The sequence below is a fragment of the Gorilla gorilla genome, chromosome 5 (genome assembly GCF_029281585.2).
Source record: "Gorilla gorilla gorilla isolate KB3781 chromosome 5, NHGRI_mGorGor1-v2.1_pri, whole genome shotgun sequence".
Classification (NCBI taxonomy): Eukaryota; Metazoa; Chordata; class Mammalia; order Primates; family Hominidae; genus Gorilla; species Gorilla gorilla.
The window spans coordinates 169,762,258-169,786,188 of record NC_073229.2 but is presented as its reverse complement, the minus strand read 5'-3'; the positions used below and the strand labels follow the sequence as shown (position 1 = coordinate 169,786,188).

General features: G+C 41.6%; 1 protein-coding gene across 2 annotated transcripts in view; it reads left to right on the top strand.

Moving 5' to 3' along the window:
- The window catches only part of EPM2A (EPM2A glucan phosphatase, laforin), a 106,543-nt gene extending 92,975 nt beyond the window's left edge, over positions 1–13,568 (top strand). Inside the window, exons 3-4 of one of the 2 annotated variants that reach the window (XM_004044795.5) lie at positions 3,422–3,663; positions 11,243–13,568. In XM_004044795.5, the coding sequence (XP_004044843.3) occupies positions 3,422–3,663; positions 11,243–11,520 (520 nt within the window). In that variant the 3' untranslated portion in view covers positions 11,521–13,568. The remainder of the gene's footprint in view (positions 1–3,421; positions 3,664–11,242) is intronic. The other variant, XM_055389806.2, reaches the window with a different exon arrangement.
- Positions 13,569–23,931: the final 10,363 nt, after the last annotated feature.

Genomic DNA, 23,931 nt, shown 5'->3' with positions numbered 1-23,931 from the left:
TTTAATTACTTTTTAGAAAGCATATCATGCATCTTGTTACCCCCAGTGAATCCTATAACTAGAAATATATCACCTACTTTTGGAAAACAAACTGAAATAGGATGCACATGAAGGGCACTTTAGCTGTCTGATTAAGCAGAATCCATTGATGTGTTTGTTTCCAACAGGCCCAGTCTTTGTTTCTGCATCCCATACAATGATTCAGTACAAATCACTTTATAACCTTACTTTTCTATCTTTCAATATAGTGTTTGTTTTCAGAGTTTATCTTTAGTTATCTGTCTCTAGGTTTAGAACATCTTGTTTTAAAGTAGCAGAAATTAGTTCATACTCATTTCTTAAATATGGACTCTGACTTCCACCATGTCTGGATGTATATTTTAAGGGCTTATTTCCATCAGAAATGTTATGTGTGAGATATATGTGTTAAGCTACCGGCTTTGGGCCTGTTTATCTTTGACTTGTTCTGAGTTTCCCTATCACCTTAAAAACATTTGAAGGCCAGGGCTGAAGGATATGATAGAATAACACCTCTTTTAGCAACAACATGTGACTCTATAGACTGACTCTGGTTTGGGATATGCTGACTCTGATTTCTTATATTGCAGGCTCAAATGTCCTAATTTACCCTTTGTGTATCTCTATGAACTATTCTTGAGCTTTTATGCAATCCTGTGTGAAAAATCAGCCAGCCATTTTATTTTGGCATTTACCGACCAGCGAAATACTAACTAGTACCCACTCAAAGAGTGCAATATTCAAGAAAATGCTGAGTGGTATTTGGATTTTAGCTTGCCTGTCATGAAATTCTCTTTAATATTTTACCAGTCCTCTTTAAAATTTTGCCAGTTGAAAAAAACAAACAAACAAAAATTAGTGTCTTATAATAGTTTCTATTTCTTGGTTATATAACGGAAGTGTCCACTTCCCTCTTTTCCAGCTTAGGAGCTTTAGTGTGCTCAGTTGAACCCCAAAGTATACATACGTGAGCCCAGCACTATCACCTCACTAGGCATCCAGCAGGTCCCTGGGTAAGGGATCTTTGAAAGATCTGGAAAGAGGGATGGGACATCTAGTTAGAGGCAGGTCTCACTCAACAGCCAGAGGGAAGGGGCAATCAGCAAGTGGGTGTGATGTTTCCCCCTGAATACTCAGCTATCCAGGTCCTGATGAAGCTCGGCTCTTGGGCACCCTGCAAGTGTCCTTGCTCAAGGTCTTTCTCTCAGTACACTGGGTCCAGTGGAATATCTAAGAATTATCGGGAGCCAGGGATAAGATGAAGGCCTTGGATTTCATGCCCCTCTTTCCATCACCATTAAGTCTTTTGCCATTTCTAACTTTTCTTTTATCATTTTTTTCCCATAATAATCCTCAATAAGGATTTCTGCAAGGAAATTCCTAATAACCCTTTAGACAAGAACACAAGTAGAAAAAAAAAAAGTTGTTCTTCTCCTGTAGGGGAAGCAGGGCTCAGGCTTTAGACAGATAGTGCCAGATCTTATGAGATAATTTTCACTGATTATGGGTCATGACCACATTAGAGGATTAGTTAATTGGCTTCTCCTGTTAACATCAGCAATGACAACCACCACCAAAAGGAAAAAAGCAAAAAACAAAAAAAGCTAGCTTTCATACAAAAAAATAGGGTATTTTCTACTCTGTAGCATTCAAATGAAGAATATAGGAAACAATGAAGAATTAACTGAATAATCTTTACAATGCAATGCAAAGTAAATTACAAAAATAAGTAAATCACTATAGCTACACAAAATCCGCTTGCACTTACTGTGCATCCACGGTTTCAGTCCAATTCAGGTACATTAATTGTATTTATTCCTTACAAGATTTTTGTGAGTTATTTTTAGACCCATTCTAAAGATGAGTACACCAACAGGTTAGAGTTGATAAATAACTTGGCCTAACATCATACAATTATTACTAAATGTTATACGAAATCTTTTTTTTTTTTAATTTTTTTTTTTTTGTTTTTCAGACAGGGTCTTGCTGCATCGCCCAGGCTGGAGTGCAGTGGTGTGATCTTGGCTCATTGCAACCTCTGCCTCCTGGGTTCAAGCAATTCTCAGGCCTCAGCCTTTCAAGGTAGCTGGGATTACAGGTGTGTGCCACCACGCCCAGCTAATTTTTGTAATTTTACTAGAGACGAGGTTTCTGCCATGTTGGCTGGGCTGGTCTGGAACTTCTGGCCTCAAGCAATCCCCGCCTCAGCCATCCAAAGTGCCAGACTACAGGCGTGAGCCACTGTGCCCAGCTTCTTTTTTGGTTTTTACATTTTTCCTTTTGGCTGTTGTTGTCAACATTGTTAACATGAGAAGCCAGTTGCCCAGTTCTCTAATGAAGATCCACCACTGTCTTTCTAAAACTTCAGTTCTGCTTACCCTACAGGAGAGAATAAACTTCTTTTTTTAAGAGATGGAGTCTCACTCTGTCACTCAGGCTGAAGTGCGGTGGTGCAGTCTCGGCTCACTGCAACCTCCGCCTCCCGGGTTCAAGCAATTCTTCTGCCTCAGCCTCCCCGGTAGCTGGGATTACAGGTGTCCACCACCACGCCTGGCTAATTTTTGTATTTTTAGTAGAATTGGCCAGGCTTGTCTCGAACTCCTGACCTCAGGTGACCCGCCTGCCTTGGCCTCCCAAAGTCCTGGGATTACAGGTGTGAACCACCGCATCCAGCCAGATAAGCGTGTTTTATGTTTTTTCTCCTTGGGTTCTTGTCTAAAGGGTTATTAAAATTTTTCTGAGTTTTTAACTTTTTCATTTATTTTTTTCTATAATAAACCTCAATGATAATTTCCAAAAGGAAACTATATTGCTATTTCTCCTTCTTACCTTGCAGCATTAGATGAAACCTATAGAACACTGCTAGGTACTAATGGAATTAATGTTGATTCTGATCTTATTAAAAGAAGTCTGTTGTTTTTTAGCTTCTGTTCTTTAGCATATTTTAAAAGTCTCATACTATTTGAAATATTTACATAGACTTTTAAACCGGAATGCCTGCTGAAATTTGTTGTTCAGAATTTATTTATATAATTACAGGAATTTTCACCTCTAATTTGTTAGCATTTGAAGTCTATTGATGGATTTTTATCATGTGGAACCATATATGCATTCATGGAATGAGTACAACTTGGTAGACTTATTTTAATATATTGCTTGATTTGGTTTGCAAATGTCCATTTCCTGGCGTTCTAGTTAATTGAAATACTTGCTTTCCCCAAAGCAGCAACACCAGTACTTTTTCTTTCAATAATAACATTGGTGTTCATATTCTAAAATATCTAGCTTTTCCTGTGCCAGACTTAAAGGTTAGTTATATTTTAATACTACATGTTTTATGCAGCTCCTTAAACCTCAAATCAGAACAACACTAGTGATAGTTGTCTCCATATGTTCTCATTAGAATTCTACCAAATATCTGGCTGGGTAGCTGCCCTCGTCAGGTGGAACATGTAACCATCAAACTGAAGCATGAATTGGGGATTACAGCTGTAATGAATTTCCAGACTGAATGGGATATTGTACAGAATTCCTCAGGCTGTAACCGCTACCCAGAGCCCATGACTCCAGACACTATGATTAAACTATATAGGGAAGAAGGCTTGGCCTACATCTGGATGCCAACACCAGATATGAGCACTGAAGGTAAGGATCAGAACTGTTCTGCCTCCTTGCTGTGTTTCAGAGAAACCCTTGCTGTCTGTCTATCTATAATTTAATATCTTAAAAATGAATGGTAGAAATGGAATAAATATAAGATTTTAGATTTAATATATATAATACATATGTTTTGACACTGTGGCTAAGATTTTGTTTAATGTGGCTTCTTTGTTTATTCATTCAACACATATTTATTGTGTATGTACTGGGTATGCGGCATTATGCTAGTAGCTAGGAACACAGCGGTAAAGAAAGGCACAACTTCTGCCCCCACGGAGCGCATTGTCCTATAGGGATGGCAAATGTTAATCAAATGACTAAAAATAGAAGTTTAAAACTATGATGAATTTTTTGTTAGAAAAATATATAGATATTGCTATGAGATTATGTACAGGTAATCAGGCCAAGAAGTGGGGTCAAAGAGGGTTTTCTTGGAAAGCAGTGTTTGGGCTAAGATCTGAGGGTGGGCTGGAGGAAGAGTGAGTGGAGGGAGTGGCCCAGGCAGAAGCAGCAGCTTAGAAGAATCCTTGTGGCAGGAGAGAGCACAGAGTGTTGCAAAAACTGAAAGACCAATGTGGCGAGAACGAGGAAAGATGATCCTGCAGGATTTGAGCGACAAAAAGGACTTTAGACGCTATCCTATAGCAGGAAGAAGCAGTTGTACAGTAAGACGAGTTCGACACTAATTACAGCACAGAGGGGAATGGGTAGGAGAGGAGTGAGGACCGTGCTGGAGGAGGGTTATGCATGGGAAGAGCACATTCTGGGGAGCGACAAAGGGAGGCTGCGTGAATGCCATGGCACTTGAGGTGGGCATGGCTTTGATAGGTAGATGTGGAGGGAGAAAGGGCATGCTAGGGGGAAGCAGCAGCACAGGCGATGGCACAGAAGCATGGAATTTTAGAGGAATGATAGGGATTTTAGCCTGGTTGTAGAATAGGGTACTTGTGGAAGAGGAGTAGAGATAACTACAGTTGGCAGAGGAGAGAAGCAAGTTACACCGATAGTATCAAGCAGCTGTCAGCAGGGGGCAGCAGAGAGCTTCGGAAATGGGAGAGGCTAAGGAGTTTGATGACCTCCTCTGCTGGGGAAAGGACAGTGATATCCAGCTCAGAGACGTTTCTATCTTTAGCCCTCTTCCCCCAAATGTATATTATGTACAAAACACTCTCCTAAGCAATTTACAAGAATTAGCTTATTTAATTCTCATAATAAGACTCCAGGCAGATATTGTAGCTGTCTCTATTTTGCAGACGAAGAGGCTGAGGCATGAAAAAGTTATTGCCCATGTCATAGAACTAAAAAGAGGCCCATTCTGAATTTCAAGGCTGGCAGTCGGACCCAGAACATTGCTCCAGACAGCAACTTTACCAGCTATGAAGCTTCTCCCTGCATTCTTACACAGACGCTTCAGGCAGGTTCTTCAGACCCATGCAATTTCAACCGCTTATGTTCATGATCATCGGGAGTTAGGCAGAGCCTACAAATTGCAAGGGAAGTAGCTTGTCTCCCCAAGAGTGAATGGTCTGCAAGATAAAAAGCCATGAGGACCACAGGAAATCTACGTTTCTGGACCTTGCCCACCTCAGCCCTTTATGGATCTCAGGTGGTCCTCCTGGCCAGGCTGGGCCCCTTTGTTGATCTGCGTCTGAGCTGAATTGCCATTGGGGATGGGGTATAATGTTTGTTCCTGAAGGTGGAGAGAGCTGCTGACAGTCTGGTTATTCCTCTTGGTAACCTGACCTAAGGAAGCATGATTTAGCTGTAAGAGCTCTGCCCTTCTTCAAGGAAGAGAAAAAGAAAAACTTCATTTGCGAAGATGCACATTGGTTGAATCTAGGTGATATTCACCTTGTCCAGCTGGTTTTCCTGGTTTCAAAACAGAGAAGATAGTTAGGATTTGAAGGACTGTAGCTTCCAGAGAGCATTTTGATGTTAGCATCTCTGAATCTGATTTGACAGCATTGTTATCCTGTTGGAGAATGATGTGAGACAAGGCTGGGAGAAGTTAGGCTGCCAACTGTGCCACGCATCCCCCGCCATCCCATCCCTACCCACACACTGATTACCTGAAGGCTCTGCTGACAGATAGGTAATTTGCTTGATAGTTTGGGACTCTGCAGAGAAGCCTGAGGGAAAACTGTATCCCCAAGGACCCATTGTAGTTGTATTCATGAACCTTTTTTGTGGTCAGTGGGTTACCAGGTCACAGTCGTAACTGTTAGTGCAGTAGCATAGCTTCTTTCAGGCTGAGACAGTGCAGCGGCATTTGAGCTGCAAAATGCAAGCTTCCACATGATAAAGGCCCAGCTGTAAGACCGACTAATGGATTTCTTTGGCTTGGCCTAACCTGGGGGTGTAATCTAAGGGTTAATAACCACTTCTGAGTGGCAGGGGAACTTTTTACCAATAGACCAATGTCTGTGGCTCACAGTATTAGCCCAATGAACACATAGATTAATCAGCTGAATATTTTTAGAACTCTAGAGAAAAACCCAGTTGGAAGTGTTTTGAGCTGCAGCATGATGCTCTCAGTTGAAGTCTGAGAAAGAAGACAGTTTGTTAGGCTTGACTGTCACCGCTAGTGGTCACAGACCTGTTACAATCAATCATGTGATCGATCCTTACTCTTGCATGCTTTTGTCATATGTGGAATGGTGGTGTAGATTTCTTTTTTTTAAAATCTTTTATAAACACTTTGGTTTGTGTCTTTCACCTAGGGAATGAAAATCTGCCAAATCTAACACTCACCTGAACAAAACAAAATGAAACAAATCTGCTCATTAAAATTTTCTTTGCATAGAAGGTATTCAGGTTGTGTTTTGACCTCTGTCACTGCAGCACTATTTATAACAAATGTCTACCCTTGTCTCCCAAATGAGTTCACAGGCTTCATGAAGTCCTCAGCTACCCCTCTGTTGTCAAAGTCTGACTTCCTTTCCCTCGCTCAACACACTGAATTCAGCTCTCCCATTGCACGGAAATGCTGACCTTGGAGCCAAGACAACTGGGCATAAGCCTTGTCACCACTGGGTAGCTGGGAGGATATCGGCAGGCTAGTTCCTGCATTAAGAAAATGAGGATAGTAATTTCCACCTTACAGGACTATAACAGTAGAATAAGATAATTGATATGAAAGGGCTTTGAAAATCACAAAGTTGGAATTGTAGGATTAGTTCCAAGTCTTTAAGTTTCTACCAAAGGATGTTATAGATAATGTAGATCCTATCTATATTACACTTCAAAGATGGAAAAAAATATGCCCCCCAAATAATATATTCATCATATATCTGCTCCTGGAGTAAGAAAGGAAAGTGTGTGTGTGTGTGTGTGTGTGTGTGTGTGTGTGTGTGTGTGTGAGAGAGAGAGAGAGAGAGAGAGAGAGAAAGAGAAAGGCTGAAAGCTGCAGATTTCTTTCGGGATCAACCTGGGATAAAGCATATCTTTAGGGCCTTTTGACCCCTCTCTTTTATCTCAGGCCCTAATACCTCAGGCTACTTGACTTACCTGCCCAAATGCTCTACCTCTCCCTCTCCTCACAACCTTGGCTGGCTCAATAGTGCTTTCAGGAAGCTTTTGGTTGGTCCAGAGTCAGATTAGCCTGGAGCTGGTGTGAACCACAGGTTAGGCTAGAAGTGCTTAGTAGTGTCTCAGATCAAATAGGCTTTTATTGCTGTTTTTCTAGTCTTGTGTTTATTCATGGACTTAATGAGTGTGTATGGAGCATCTACTGAGAACTAGGGCCTGTATTAAATTACAGAGTCAGAAACTCAGAGGGTAGAATGTCTTGTTTGACCTGCAAAGGGTTTACAGTTTTTCAACTTAGTTGTCAACATTTAAAGTTTGGAATACTTTATGTTAAAAGATCTGGATTTCTGTCTTTTCTTGAGGTTTTATTGTTTTTAAGAATGGAAAAGTCTTATCAAATTAAATTCTATGTGGAGCCTATCTATAGCTGCTCTGGTTGACACTGGCTTTGTTGAGCTGGGTACATCAAGATGAACCTTCCTGGGGACCCTCTTTTTATTCCTTAGTGGGTCACATATTAGGTTAGACTTCCTAGAATGGGTTTCAAGCGGAGAGACATGGTCCTCTTGAGAGGGCTCCTCTAGGGTGGGGCAGAGGTGTTAATCCTCAAGGAGGACATTATTCTCACCCAGGGTAAGAGCAGCAGCATGGGCTGGTAAGTGAGTGCAGAGAGACTGACTGAGAATCCAGATTGACAAGATGGGGGCCAACAAATACCATTAACCAGGTGGATTAGGGAAGGACCACAGTACAGTGGTTAAGACCTGCGGCTTCAGAGTCACACTGGCTGAGTTTGAGTGGCCACTTAAGGAATAACCTTGGGCAAATGTCTGTGCTCAATTTGTTCATATATAAATTGAAGATCACAACAGTGCTGACCTCATAGTTGTTAAGAGGTGGTTGTAAATGAGCTAGTGCGTGTAAAATGCTTACGAGAGTGCTGAGAAGGTAGAAAGGGCTCAATAAATGTTATCTACCATCAACCAAAGAGGGTGATTTGTAGTCACAAGACATCAGAATAAACCAGGCCTCCAGCTGTGGCCAGGCTGAGATGAGTGGGCACCCTGGACCAGCTACTTCTCTGGTACTCTTCTTTTTTAGATGGAGTCTTGCTCTCTCCCACAGGCTGGTGTGCAGTGGCACAATCTCGGCTCACTGCAACCTCCACCTCCCTGGTTCAAGCAAGTCCCCTGCCTCAGCCTCCTGAGTAGCTGGGATTACAGGTGTATACCACCATGCCTGGCTTTTTTTTTTTTTTTTTAATTTTAGTAGAAATGAGGTTTTACCATGTTGGCCAGACTGGTCTCGAACTCCCGACCTCAGGCAATCCACCCGCCTCGGCCTCCCAAAGTGCTGGGATTACAGGCATGAGCCACCGCACTTGGCCTCTGATACCCTTCTTAAGTATTTATTCTTTATGTTGATTAAACATTTGCTCATTCTTCAGTGCAATGGTTGAGTGATTCCAGGAGAAGATCACTGATGGCTGTGCCCAATGCTGAAATCTGTGTGAGGCTGGGAGCCTTGGGAGCTTCTGCATGTTAGCTGACATGTACCTTTCAGGAGTGTGTGCCTGAGATCACAGAACCTCAAACTAACACATGCCCCTTTTTAACTTCTAAACTGTGTACATACCTCTTGAAGAATGTTTTACACATAAAATGAAAAGGGGAATGTATTGCATCATTTGTGCTATTTGGTGCAGACCCATCCTAGGGGAACCTCTGGCCAGAGAACAGGTCTGGGGAAGGGATCTTGACTGGGACCAGGGAAGATCTTGTTTGCAGGCTGGTTACACTGATGTTGTATGCGCCGAGTGCCAGGGGCTGGGATTCTGAGTCCAGCAGCTCCTACTGCAAATGACCACTGTGGGCTACTCACATACTGGGCATCTGAGGCAAGCCTGAACCTATGTTAAATGATTCTTTTTTGTTTCCTGCCAAGGCACATAGTATCTGGAGAGACAGGCACAGCAGGGAGCTTGCCATGTGATGCTAGCTGTGGCAGGAGCAGGAAGAACCTACGCTTCCAGCTCGAGCAGCAGAGTTCTCCTCCCACCCAGCTTTCCCTGGAGTGAACCCCTCATACCCTCAGCAGAACAGAAGCCCCACAGTGGAGCAGGCCTCTCCATTCTCAGCAGGGCTGATCCATCATACATTGGAGGTTTTGGTCCTCTGATCCCCCAGCGCAAATAGTGGATCTGCCATGCAGTGCTCTCCCTGAGACATGCTGAGACATCTTGCTGTCGCACATGATGCTCTCACCATCCTGTTGCATCTCCAGTGATATTTTAGTGCCTCTAGGAGGGCACCATGAGTAACTGAGTGGCAGGCAGGCCCACCTCGCTGTAATCTCACGGTGCCGTGGAATCAGGTGTGGTGGTTTAGATGGGTTAAAGTTCATGGTTCAGTTTGGACTATGAGGAATCACATATACATAGAAGCTGGTAACTCTAATACAAATGCCCTTGGGGACCAGGCAGGGAACAACAGTGTATGGCAACAGGCCAGAGAGGGATGGAGCTCAAGGAACTGAAACTGTGTCCTCCCTGCCTGAAGGCATTCCAGGTACAAACGTTCTAAACTGCTGTGTGGAGCATGCAGTCTTAGATCTCTTCACTAGGGGGTTAACAGAGCTCCAGCAACAAGATTAGAATATTATCCTGGCTTGCATGTGGACTCTGCTCCTTCTCAGAGCTTGATGAGCCTGAAGCTGAGGATGATGCCTGGCTGGGTGGAATGGCCAGTGAGAGGCCTTTCAAACCACACTGTGGTCCTTGGTAAACTCTGTCCTTCTCAGGTGCTGATGCCTCATCTCAGTGTGTTGTGTTGGCTCCTTCAGGGGCACTTGTATTTCACCAAAGGACATCTAAAGAGGGAAGTCTAAACATGGGAGTGGCTGTCATGGGAGAATTCTGGGCCTCACGGCAGATCCCCAGGTGAAATCTTTCGAGGGAGGGGTGTGCCCATCTCTTTGGTCATCCAATAAGGATGGCAACGTGAAAGCCACACAGGACTCTTGTGTGTGACCGTTGGAGGATCCTTTCGGGCCACTGTGTTCCTGTAGCTAGAGAATGCCAAGTCATGAGCCCTCAAAAGAGGACTTTCTCATTTCCCTCTTCCTTTCCATTTGAAATAATTTACATTGATCACCCGCTGAAAACAAACAAAAAACCCAACTTACAAAATATCTCTGTACTGAGAACCTGTGAGCAGGAGAAACTTCAGGCATCCAGGAGCTCAAGGAAGTGACTGTGGGGCGCTTCTCTGTCCCACGGGATGAGAGAGCGGAGCAGAGTCTACCAGGCCTCAGCAGGGCATAGCGTGTCCTCTCCTGGCATGATGAGAAGATATTTGAATAATCTAATAATCAAAATGGTAACCTTGAAGTAAACCCCAAATTATATAATTATATAATTTCCTGAAAACATAGAAATTAAATCAGTTTTAGTATTCATTGTATCTCGAGGGAATAAATGAACAATTGGTTATCCATCTGTATTGAATGATGTTACCCATTCCATTGAACAAATGAAAATGAGTGTATGTTGAATGAACAGATTGATTCCTTTAACTATTATGGGCCGCTTCTGTGTTTTACATTTAGCTGGAAGATACTTTTGGATTTACTGAAATTCAGGTGGCCAGACCTGACAACTATTTTTTTTTTTTAATCCTCTAAAATTCTGACCAATCACTGCAAAAACTTCATGTGAAAGTGCATTCTGATGACAGGCGATAGGTCACTTTTCTTTGGAGGGATATTTGCATGGATGGCGAAGTCACCCAAAGGAGCAGCAATACCCAGGGAAGGATTAGAGAGAGCCTCTGGCCTCTGGAATGCTCTTTCCACTTTGCTATTAGCAGATTGTAAAATGGTCTCACTTTTTCCTTCACAATGCAGGAAGAAAGCAAACTCTCGTATCCCTGCCTGGCCCTCTGCAGCCCTGTGATTTCAGGCTGTGCTGGAGGAGACCTCAGCGGCGGTATCTGGTGGTTTAGTTATTCACATGTGTGCTGTGCTTTCCCCACCGCAGGCCGAGTACAGATGCTGCCCCAGGCGGTGTGCCTGCTGCATGCGCTGCTGGAGAAGGGACACATCGTGTACGTGCACTGTAACGCTGGGGTGGGCCGCTCCACCGCGGCTGTCTGCGGCTGGCTCCAGTATGTGATGGGCTGGAATCTGAGGAAGGTGCAGTATTTCCTCATGGCCAAGAGGCCGGCTGTCTACATTGACGAAGAGGCCTTGGCCCAGGCACAGGAAGATTTTTTCCAGAAATTTGGGAAGGTTCGTTCTTCTGTGTGTAGCCTGTAGCTGGTCAGCCTGCTTCTGCCCCCTCCTGATTTCCCTAAGGAGCCTGGGATGATGTTGGTCAAATGACCTAGAAACAAGGATTCTACCTGAACTGAAAGGACTGTGTGACCTCCCCCAAGCCAACCACTTTCACCTGGGATGACTTTCGATTATGCTTTGTTTTGGGGCTGTATTTTTGAAATACTCTACAAGAAAGCTGTGACTCAACACATGAGAAGAAGCACGAAGCAGTTAGGCTGTACATCAGACAGAAGGGTAATGCATGCAGTTCCTGCTGCCTGCAGGCGGACGAGGCCTTTGCTTTACAGCACTGTATGTGTTGCACGATGGATCCGTGACAGCACTTTCATGTTGCACTGAAACTCTTGGCCATGCAGAGGAAAAGATATGGAGTTATGTGGATTTCATCACTAATATGTGTGCGTGAGCTGGTCAGTTGCCAAAGGAGGAAATAAGGTTAGAAGCCTGAACCGTTACAAAAGAAGAGCTCACTGTGATCAAAAAGTGATGGCTTTCAGGACTTGTTTTTTATCCTGCCTCACAGTTGTTAAAGTCTGTTCCAAGGCAACACCTTCCTTCTCTACCCAACAACCCTGTGTAACAACTAAAGTAGAATTATCTCTCATTTGTTGTTGTTTTTCCTCAAAACTGCCAAACAAAGCAAAAAATACCCTTGTTTTTTATAGTCGAGACATCAAGAAGTTAAATTGAGGCTTAATGAGCATAGGTAGCTTGTCCAAGGTCTCATGACCAGTCAAGGGCAAGCTGGAGTTAATAATCTATATTTATTTGACTCAGCGCTGTTTTCATCACAACTTGTTTTCCCAGCATCATGTAGTACATTCAGTTTTGTCTTTCTCAGGGTATGGTCAATATGCCTGCAGGAATTTCTATAGCGAGACGCAGAATAGTATTCTGATCAGTTGCCAAAGAATCTAGGAAATTAGTTGTATTTTGTGCAAGCTAATTTAAAAACATGATGGGCTGTTTTAAGACCAGAGTGGAAATTCATGAGAGGAACTATGCTACCAAAAGAGCCCAAATGACCAAATCCATGGATAATTGCTTCACAGCCTTGGCCATCCTGGCTCAGCCCTCAATTTAGTATAATATGCAGTTCCTGTGCCTCCAGACTATGCAGCTCATCACCCTAGGTTCTACAGGAAATACAGAGATGAACAACTTTGCCTTCAAAAATGTGCTGCCTAGAAACAGACCTGCATTCAACCAACTGTAATGCAGGATTGGACCATGAATGATATGCTAGAATAGAAGAAAGAGAAGTGTTTTTTTAATTGAGAGCCTCTATGTGCAAGGTGATATATAATCATATCCAGTTTAATCTTCACAATATCCAATGAAGAAGGTCTCATTATCTCCATGATAAAGATGGGGAAACTAAGGTCAGAAGGGTTAACTCAACTGTCTGTTGTCACATGATGAATAAACAGATGAAGTGAGATACAAAGCTAGGTTTGATTCAAAGCCCTTACTTTCCTAATTAAACTGTGATGCGTATTTATTTTTCTGCACCTTCCTTTCTTCCACAAACACATATTGATAGATGCAAGAGACTCTTATTTAGAAGGTGTGGGGGACAAGAAGGATACAAGGTAAGTTTCAGTGGAGCTTAGAGGACGGGGAGATATAACTGTGGCACTTAGGGGAGATGACATTTGCTTTGGGCAGAGGCAGCTAGCCAGGACACATTTCCCCTATAATTTTACAAAGTTAAATTTATAAGCTAGCATTAAGTAAAGTGAAGTCCAGCTCCCTTGCTAAAAATAACTAGAGGTAATAATTGGTATTCAGGTAACTCAGTTACAGTCATAATGTGTTGTGAAAATGTAATCTTAAAAATTAAATTTTTAAACTACGTGGGTCTGTGAATTTCTTTAATGTCTAAGAAATCCAGCTTCATAATTTCCATGATACAAAGATCTTTTTTCAGGTGGATTTTTACCTTTGTTCCTTTTGCTCTGATAGAAAAAATCAGTTTAGGACTATTAAAGAATGTTTTGGAATAAACTGTCTTTTTCCTCAATGAATGGGATGTCTAATGTATTTCAAAATCACCCAAAACTTTTGGCAAATAAAAGCATTTAAAAAGACCTTTCTGTACAGGATTTTTAAAATGTTATCAGCTTAGTCTGAAATCTAGAAGGACAAATTGTGTTTCCTTATTTGTAAAGGGGGCAATCCACTGAGCTAAATTGTTTATTTTTCTTGTCACTCTTCCTCTTTCAATTAACCGATCAAAATTGGCAGTTACATGATAAAGGAAGTCAAAGGTGAGGGACCACAGAGAAGTGAGGATGAAAACTTAGAGTGTGTCTGAGAAAATCAAAGCAGATATTATGCCATTAGCTGCTTGTCACTGGTGTTTAACAAAACTTTCCAATCACGGATTTCTCAAAGGCAATCATAAGAAGATCTCATTCATGGTGAAGGAAAGTCTGAATGAGGTTGTTTTCTTTCAGACTTGAAACATTATCCTTCTATCATTCTGCTTGCCAGCATTAGGAAAAATGTAAAACACAACACAAAACACTCTCTTTTGACCATCATTAAGGTGTGGTAAAAACCACTTGGCTTGGTGTAAGAAATAATGATGAAAAATGTGGTTAAGACTTTGGAAATGATAAGAAAGTAATGAAAGGAGAGATTTGAAAGTGAGTTAGGAAATAGGAAATGAAATGGAACTTGCCACACATGAAAAATCACTGAAGAGCTAAACGCAGAATCAGTTGGATCAGAAGTTAAAGCTGAAAGTATCTTTAGAAATAATCTCATTTAATGCCTTTATTTTACAGAGGAGCAAACAGACCCACAGACATCAAATGACTTTTTCCTATTGCAAAGAGTTGTAACTGGGACCAAAGGTAAAGGATAAGTCAGGAAGAAAGGTTCGGAGATTTATTGTGATATTGAGATGTCGTAGGAGAATTAATGGGAATGAGAGCAGACAGTATTGTTAGTGGGTAAGAAGTGGTGCAAGGATTAATAAAAATTGGAGTAAGAGGAAGAAAAATGGCTAAAATGAGAAAAAGCAAAGACCAGTGTCTTTTCCAAAAGAAAAGGCAGGTGTTTTCTGTGCTGGTGAGAGCGAGAAGGTGTGACTATAGAAGCAGAGGGGGAGATTCAAGGTTATGTGCCTGGGAAAGAGATGTGCTGTGTCCACTTATTTGTCTGTGGGACTAGATCGCAGTAGGAAAAGGGAGCAGCTAGATGTAATGTGCTGAGCAAATCATGGCATAGGTGTGCCGTCACTGAGTACCTGCTAGAAAAAGAAGAAAACTGACAGAAGATGAGACTGAGAATAAAGGGGAAAGGATTGATGACACTACCCTCATTATAGCAATAATGACAATAATAAGAAAGAGGAAGAACAACCATAACAACAACTCTGTTCTTTGCTTCTCTAAGTTGTTGTTCTGAAAGTCTTCCCTGATTCCATTAATGGAAATACACTTGCAGCTGCTCAGGACCCAAACCTCAGCGTCATCCTTGACTCCTCTCTTTATTTCAAATGTCACATTCAAATCATCCAGAAATTCTGTTAAAGCATCTATAGCATCTGTGTTTTTCCTCCTTTACTGAACAACCCTGGTCAGAGCCAATGTGATCCCAAGACTACATTTCAGAAATGGTCTTCTACTTGGTCTCCCTGTTTCTGGCCTTCCCTCCCAGCCCCTTCCTCTATCAAACCTACTCTCACATAGTGGTCAGTGTGCTTTGATAAAAATGTAACTCAGATCTTGTCACTCCTGTGTTTAAAAGCTCCAATGACTTCTCACGTCACTCAAGGTAAAAGTCAAAGCCCTTTGAGGTCCTGTACAATCTGGTCACCTGTTACCTCCTGACCACATCTCCTACTTACTGCCTTCCACCTCTCTCACTCTGCTCTAGCCATACTGGCCCTCTTGCTGTTCTTTGACTATTCCAGGCAGGCTCTGGCCTCAGGGCACTTGCTCCTGTTGTTCTCTTTACCTGGAATGCTGCTACTCCAGGTATGCACATGGCTCACTCTTCTCCCTCCTTCAGTGATGCCTCCCTGGACTACCCTATAAAAGATGGCCTGATCCAATCTCAGCCTTCCCAATCCACAGTCTCTGCTTTATTTTTCTTCATAGAACTTATTAATGGCCTACATATTACATAAGTTACTTATTTTATTTTCTATATGCTGTCACTGCAATGTAAGCTTCACTGCATTATAAAGGCAGAAATTTATATCTGTTTTGTTCGGTGACATACCTGGAGTGCCTATAACAGAGCCTGACATAGTTAAATGAGTGAAGGACAAGAGTAGCTAATAACCGTTGAGAGCATACAATGTTATAGGTATTGTCTAAGTGCTTCACATATATCAGTCTACCTTATCATTCCAAAATTGCTAGGGGATATTATCCCTGTTTTACAAATAAGGAAACTAAAGGATAGAGAGAAGGTGAACTTATTCTGAGGCAAGTAAAGATAGTTTTACTTCTGATTTGGTGGAATAAGCTCTTAATGAACCACCCATTATAATCTCTGTTCACAGTACATCTGTTTGCTAGGGCAGCCTTAATAATGTACCACAGACTAGGAGGCTTAAGCAACAGAAATTTTTTCCTGGCATGGATCTGGAGTGTAGAAGTTGGAGATGAAAGGGTGAGCAGCGCCGGTTCCTCCTGAGGGCTGCGAGGGAGAATATGTTCCATGCCGCTATTCTAGCTTCTGGTGGTTGGCCAGCAACCTTTGACGTTTCTTGGTTTGTAGAAGCATCACCTTGTTCTCTGCCTTCATCTTCACATGGTGTTCTCCCTGTATGGGAGTCTGTGTCTAAATTTCCCATTTCTACAAGGGTGGCAGCCACACTGAATTGGGCCCACTCGACTCTAATATGGCCTCTTCTTAACTAATTATATCTGTGATCACCTGATTTCTGAATAAGTTCACATTCTGAAGTAATGGAGGTTATGACTTCAACATTTGAATTTGAGGAAAGCGCAAATCAATGGACAGCACTACAGAAAACAACTACCTGAAGACGAGAGAGAGTGAAAGAAACCAGGCAGATTGGAGGGGAGTGGAAATGTGAAAAAAGGGACCAGGTTGGGTTGAGTTTCCCATTTACAGGTTTAGCTTGTAAAAGAGAACTATTGAAAGAGTAGTCAGAGACAGACAGAAAACTGGGGCCATTCAAATAAAAGACAGAATGAATTCCTGTACTGTTATTATATCAGGCATTATACCAACATTACTAAAGGACATATTTTAATAATATAAAAATGAAAATGATTGCTGTCCTCAAAAATCACTCCAAAATAGGTTAAGACTTAAGCATGAGACCTGAAACAGTAGAACTCCTAGAAGAAAACATAGTGGAAGAACTTCTTGACATTGGTCTCAGCTATGATTTTTTTAGATGTGACACTGAAAGCACAGGCAACAAAAGCAAAAATAGGCAAGTGGAAGTGCATCAAACTAAAAGGTTTCTGCACAGTAACAGAAACAAGAAAACAAATGAAAAGGCAACCTACACAATGGAATATTTGCAAACCATAATATGTCTGATAAGGAGTTAATATCCAAATGCATAAGGAACCCAAACACATCACAAGCAAAAGAACAAATAACTCAATCTAAAAATGGGCACAGGACCTGAAAAGACATTTCTCCAAAGAAGACATACAAATGGCTAAGAGGTATATGAAAAGGTGCTCAGCATCATTAATCATTAGGGAAATACTGTTTAAAACCACAATGAGATATCAACCTCACACCTGTTAGGATGTAAAAAAAAAAAAAAAAAAAATAGCAAGAGATAGTAAATGTTGGCAAGGGTGTGTGGAGAAAAGGGAATCCTTGCATGGTCTTGATGAGAATGTAAATCAGTACAGCCGTTATGGAAAAACAATATGGAGTTTTCTAAAAAAATTAAACCTATAACTTCCATTTAATTCAGCAGTCTCACTTCTGGGTATATATCCAAAGTAAATAAAATCAGTATCTTGAAGAAATTTCTGCACTTCCATGTTCATTGCAGCATTATTTGTGATAGTCAAGTATGGTAACTAAGTGTCCAATGACAGATGAATGAATAAAGACAATGTGGATATATAAACAGTGGAATATTATTCAGCCTTAAACAGAAGGAAATCTCATCATTTGCAACAACAGAGTTAAAACTTGAGGACCTTATGCTAAGTTAAATAAGCCAGGCACAGAAAGACAAATACTTCATAATCTCATTTATATGTGGAATCTTTAAAAAGCCAAATTCATGTAACAGTGAATAAAATGGTAGTTACCAGGGGCTGAGAAGTTGGAGGAAAGAGGAGATGTTGGTCAGATGGTACAAACCTTTAGTTTTAAGATGAATAAGTCCTGGAGACCTAATTAATTACAACATGATGATGACAATTAATAATAATGTATTGTATACTTGAAATTTGCTAAGAACACAGTAGATCACAAGTGTCCTCACCATAAAAAAGGGAGGTATATGAGATAATGGATATGTTAATTAGCTTGATTGTGGTAATCATTTCCCAATGTATGTATAATTGTACACCCTAAATAATACAATCTTTGTTTGACAGTTATACCTCAATAAGGCTGAAAAAATTGCTGTTATTTAAAAACTGAACAATATGCAATTACTATTAAGTGAACTAGTATGGCACCAGAATGGTGTGGATTATAAAGGAGAAAATTAGCAGAAACTAGACAGTGAAAGAATGGAGAGCTGGACCTTGAACAGAACAGGTCATTGTCATTACCATACTTATCAAGACTTTATCAATTTCTAGTGAGAGAAAACTCAGAATTCACTGAATAGAATTTACTGTTCACTGTATATAAAATGGTTAAAAGTGGAATTATATATTTTTATTTGATAGAAATCCTTATTGCTGCCTTCTTAATATTAAACGACTAATCTAAAGATGGAAATAAGGTCTAAACCAGTGGTCTCCAACCCCTGTGGCTCAGTTCCTAACAGGCCACAGTAGTGGTCCATGGCCTGTTGGAACCGGGCCACACAGCAGGAAGTGAGTGGCAGGTCAGTGAGCTTTACTGCCTGAGCTCTGCCTCCTGTCAGATCAGCGGCATCAGATTGTCAGCGGATTGTGAACTGTATTGTGAACTGCACATGCGAGGGATCTAGGTTGCACGCTCCTTATGAGAATCTATCTAATGCACGATGATCTGAGGTGGAACAGTGTCATCCCCAAACCATACTCCCCTCGCCTCCCTGTCCATGGAAAAAATGTCTTTCACAAAACTGGTCCCTGGTTCCAAAAAGGTTGGGGACCACTGGTCTAAACAATTTCAGAGATTTTACACCCATAGTGGATAAACAAAGTGAGTATCCCTCATTCTTTATAGACTGGTGTTTAAACGATGCTAATTACTGCTCAGCACCTCATATGTTTCAGGGGCTTAAGCCATGTTTATATGTTAGGGTTCCTGATAATATTTAGACCTGTTTGCATTTGTTCATTTTTTTATTTCAAAAATGTTTTGACCTTTTCTATGTGTCTCTTCTTGCTTTTTATTTTTTATAATTATGTCTTCCTCCTTACAACGGAGAACTTTAACACTGACTTATGCTCACTGGTATTTATACTTCCTTCATGTTGACATGATTACAACTATAATTATGAGTTGTTTTAGATATACTTCCTCTTTTTCTTTTTGTGTTCTTAAATTTTTTTTTAAATTGTGAGGAAGGCAAAAAAGAAATGTTGGTGGGGACATAATCTTCACTGCCAGACAGACCTATGATTACCACTCCACCCCATTTCTAGCTTTCTTAACTATCCTAGATTCCATTACTACTGAGAATTTAAGCCCAGTTACTCTCAAGGTTCCAGTGAGCTTATGAGTGCCCAGCTCTCCTGCAATACTGCATCCCCTCATAAGGTATTCTGAGTCACATCTTCCTTTGCTTTCCATCAGCTCACTTCCAAAATCATTTTATCATGCTGAGCTATCTTATCTGCTAGTAATCCTTCTTAACTGCCTCTTCATTGTTGCAGGTGAATTTCTGTCTTCAGATTTTATATTGTAATTTCCATTCAGATGTCAGGAGGAGTAGTGCGTTTGCCAGTTTAAACCAGAATTTTATCAATCATTGTCTATAGTAATGATATCCAAATCTCAATCCCCATTCCACTGCTTTCTTCTGAGTACAAGGCTTATATATCAATTTGTTTCAAAACATCTTTCAGAATATCTCCCAAACTCAATATTCCCCAATTTTTTTTTTTTTGCCAGACCTCCCATACTTTCTCTGTTGAGCAGACACTGGCAACATCTTCCCCTAATTTCCCAAGTTAGAAACTTGAATGCCATCTTTGCCATCTCTCCTCCATTTACCACCCTCCTAACCATTTGACAAATTACTTTCATTATGCTTCCTAAATATCTCTTAAATATAACTACTCCCCTCTGTCCACTCTGACCTGGATTGTTAAGGCTTCCTGGCTTATCTTCCTCTTGTAATCCTTACCCCTTTCAAGATCATTCTTGACACTGCTGCCTGAGAGACCTTTCTACTTCAAATATACTACTGTCTCTTTCTTGCTCAATATTCCTCAATGGCTCCTCGTTGTTCTCAGAAAAAAGTAAAAAATCCTTAATGTGACATTGTGTTAGTCTGTTCTCATGCTGCTAGTAAAGACATACCTGAGACTGGGCAATTTATAAAGGAAAGAGGTTTAATTGACTCACAGTTTAGCATGGCCTGGGAGGCCTAAGGAAACTTATGATCATCACAGAAGGAGAAGCAAACACCACCTTCTTCACATAGCAGCAGGAAGGAGAAGTGCTGAGCAAAAGGGGGAAAAGCCTTGTATCAAACCATCAGATCTCATGAGAACTCACTATCATGAGAAAAACATGAGGATAACCACTGCCATGATTAAATTACCTCCCACTGGGTTTCTCCCATGACACGTGGGGATTATGGGAACTACAATTCAAGATGAGATTTGGGTGGGGACACAACCAAACCGTATCAGTCATATGAGGGTCTTTACGATTTGTACTGTGTCCTTCTCTCCAATCTCTGTTGTCATTCTTATAACCATCTCCCAAAAGTGCTTGTTAGCCACAGTGAATTGCTTGTTCAACAATCTTTTGTATCCTTGGGGTTTTGCACATATTTTTTCCTCTGCCTGGAATCCTCTTCCCTCCTATCTATATCTGGTGAGCATCAACTCATCCTTTGGGTCTTTGAAGACACCCTCTCTGAGGCATCTTCATGAGTCCTCAAGGGTGCTTCTTCCAGGCATTTTCATAGAACCCCTCTTAATGTGCTGTACTGTAACATGAGCTATAACATCATTAGGTAGAAACTGTAGACAGTGCTTGGCAAACAGGCTTTGGCCCATTCTATGACAGTTAAGCCAGGTACTCTTTGGATTCTGTGTTCAGATCTAATGTGTATTTTATTTTGTTTTTTAATTAAAAAATTTTTTTTTGAGACAAGATCTTGCTTTGTCATCCAGGTTGGAGTACAGTGGTGCGATAACAGCTCATTGCAGCCTCTACCTTCCTGGGCTCAAGTGAGCCTCCCACCTCAGCTTCTTGAGTATCTGGGACTACAGGTGTTTGCCATCATACTAGGCTAATTTTTAAAAGTTTGTTCTAAAGATGGGGGTCTCACTATGTCACCCAGGCTGGTCTCAAACTCCTGTGATTAAGTGACACTCCTGCCTTGGTCTCCCAAAGTGTTGGCATTACAGGCATGAGCCACAGCACCAGGCCGATCTAATGTATATTTCAATCTAAGAGAAATGTGAAGAAAATATTAAATGAGAACTTTATTGTTTCCTGTAAGTCAATGAATGGGGTAATTTATTCAATGAAAGTACTATCAATATCTTCATTTTGTGCCTTATTTTGTTTTAAGCATTTTAATAATGATTTCTCTTTCTATATAATACTAGTATTTAGTTATGTTAAAACAGAGTAACATCCTATAAAATATTGTGTTTTTAGCCTATCCTCTTTGTATTAGTCTGTTTTCATGCTGCTGATAAAGACATAATTGAGACTCGGTTATTTACACAGGAGGAAGGGATTTAATGGACTTACAATTCCATGTGGCTGGGAAGGCCTCACAATCATGCTGGAAGGTGAACGGCACATCTCATATGGTAGCAGACAAGAGAAGAAGAAAACTTGTGCAGGGAAACTCCCCTTTTTAAAACCATCAGATCTTGTGAGACTTATTCACTATCATGAAGACAGCACAGAAAAGACCTGCCCCCATGATTCAGTTACCTCCTATTGGGTTCCTTCCACAACATGTGGCAATTCAAGATGAAATTTGGGTAGGGACACAGCCAAACCATATCATTCCACCTGTGACCCCTCCCAAATCTCACATCGTTATATTTCAAAACCAATCATGCCCTCCCAGCAGTCCCCCACAGTCTCAACTCATTTCAGCATTAACTCAAAAGTCCAAAGTCCAAAGTCTCATCTGACACCAGGCAAGTTTCTTCCACCTATGAGCCTGTAAAATCAAAAGCAAGTTACTTCCTAGATACATTGGGGGTGCAGGCATTGGGTAAATACAATCATTCCAAATAGGAGACATTGGCCAAATCAAAGGGGCTACAGGCCCCATGCAAGTTCGATACCCAGTGGGACAGTCAAATCTTAAAATTCCAAAATGATCTCCTTTGACTCCATGTCTCATGTCCAGGTCACGCTGATGCAAGAGGTGGGTTCCCATGGCCTTGGGCAGCTCCACCCCTGTGGCTTTGCAGGGTATAGCCCCCCTGCTGGCTGCTTTCATGGGCTGGCATTGAGTGTCTGTAGCTTTTCCAGGCACACAGTGCAAGCTGTCAGTGGATCTACCATTCTGGGGTCTGGAGGATTGTGGCCCTCTTCTCACAGCTCCACTAGGCGGTGCCCCAGTAGGGACTCTGAGTAGGTGCTCTGACCCCACATTTCCCTTCCTCGCTTCCCTAGCAGAGGTTCTCCATGAGAGCCCTGCCCCTGCAGCACACCTCTACCTGGGCATCCAGGCATTTCCATGCATCTTCTTAAATCTAGGCAGAGGTTCCCAAACCCCTATTCTTGACTTCTGTGCACTGGCAGGCTTAACACCACGTGGAAGCTGCCAAGGCTTGAGGCTTGCTCCCTCTGAAGCCATGGCCTGCGCTGTATGTTGGCCCCTTTCAGCCATGGCTGGAACAGCTGGGATGCAGGGCACCACATTTCTAGGCTGCACATAGCATGGGGATCCTGGGCCTGGCCCATGAAACCACTTTTTCATCCTAGGCCTCTGGGCCTGTGATGGGAGGGGCTGCAGTGAAGACCTGTCATGTCCTGAAGACATTTTCCCCATTGTCTTGGGTATTCACATTTGGTTCCTCATTACTTATGCAAATTTCTGCAGCTTACCTAAATTTCTCCTTAGAAAATGGGATTTTGTTTTCTATTGCTTTGTCAGGCTGCAAATTTTCCAAACTTTTATGCTTTATTTCCCTTTTAAAACTGAATGCCTTTAACAGCACCCAAGTCACATCTTGAATGCTTTGCTTCTTAGAAATTTCTTCTGCCAGATACCCTAAATCATCTCTGTCAAGTTCAAAGTTCCATAAATCTCTCAGGGAGGGGCAAAATGCCACCAATCTCTTTGCTAAAACATAGCAAGAGTCACCTTTACTCCAGATCTCAACAAGTTCCTCATCTCCATGTGAGACCACCTCAGCTTGGATTTCATTGTCCATATCACTATCAGCATTTTGGTCAAAGCCATTCAACAAGTCTCTAGGAAGTTCCAAACTTCCCACATTTTCCTGTCTTCTTCTGAGCCCTCCAAACTGTTCCAACCCCTGCCTGTTACCCAGATCCAAAGTTGCTTCCTCATTTTCAGGTATTTACAGCAGCACCCCACTCTACAGTACTAATACTGTAAATTGGTACCCCAATTTACTGTATTAGTCTGTTTTCGTGCTGTTAATAAAGACATACCCAAGACTGAGTAATTTATACAGGAAAAAGCGTTTTAATGGACTTACAGTTCCATGTGGCTGGGAAGGCCTCACAATCATGGCGGAAGGTGAAGGGCATGTCTCACAGGACAGCAGACAAGAGAAGAGGGTTTATGGAGAGAAAATCCCCTTTTTTAAAACCATCAGATCTTGTGAGACTTATTCACTATCATGAGAACAGCACAGGAAAGATCTGCCCCCATGATTCAGTTACCTCCCACCGGGTTCCTCCCACAACATGTGGGAATTCAAGATGAGATTTGGGTGGGGACACAGCTAAACCATATCATGCTTGCTGAAAATTGCATGTATTCAACCCCGTTTTGGCTTGCCATCATGGGCTAATACCGATGGCCATAAAAAATAATAACCCTATGAAAGACATTGCTTGCTGTGTGTACTAAGTACA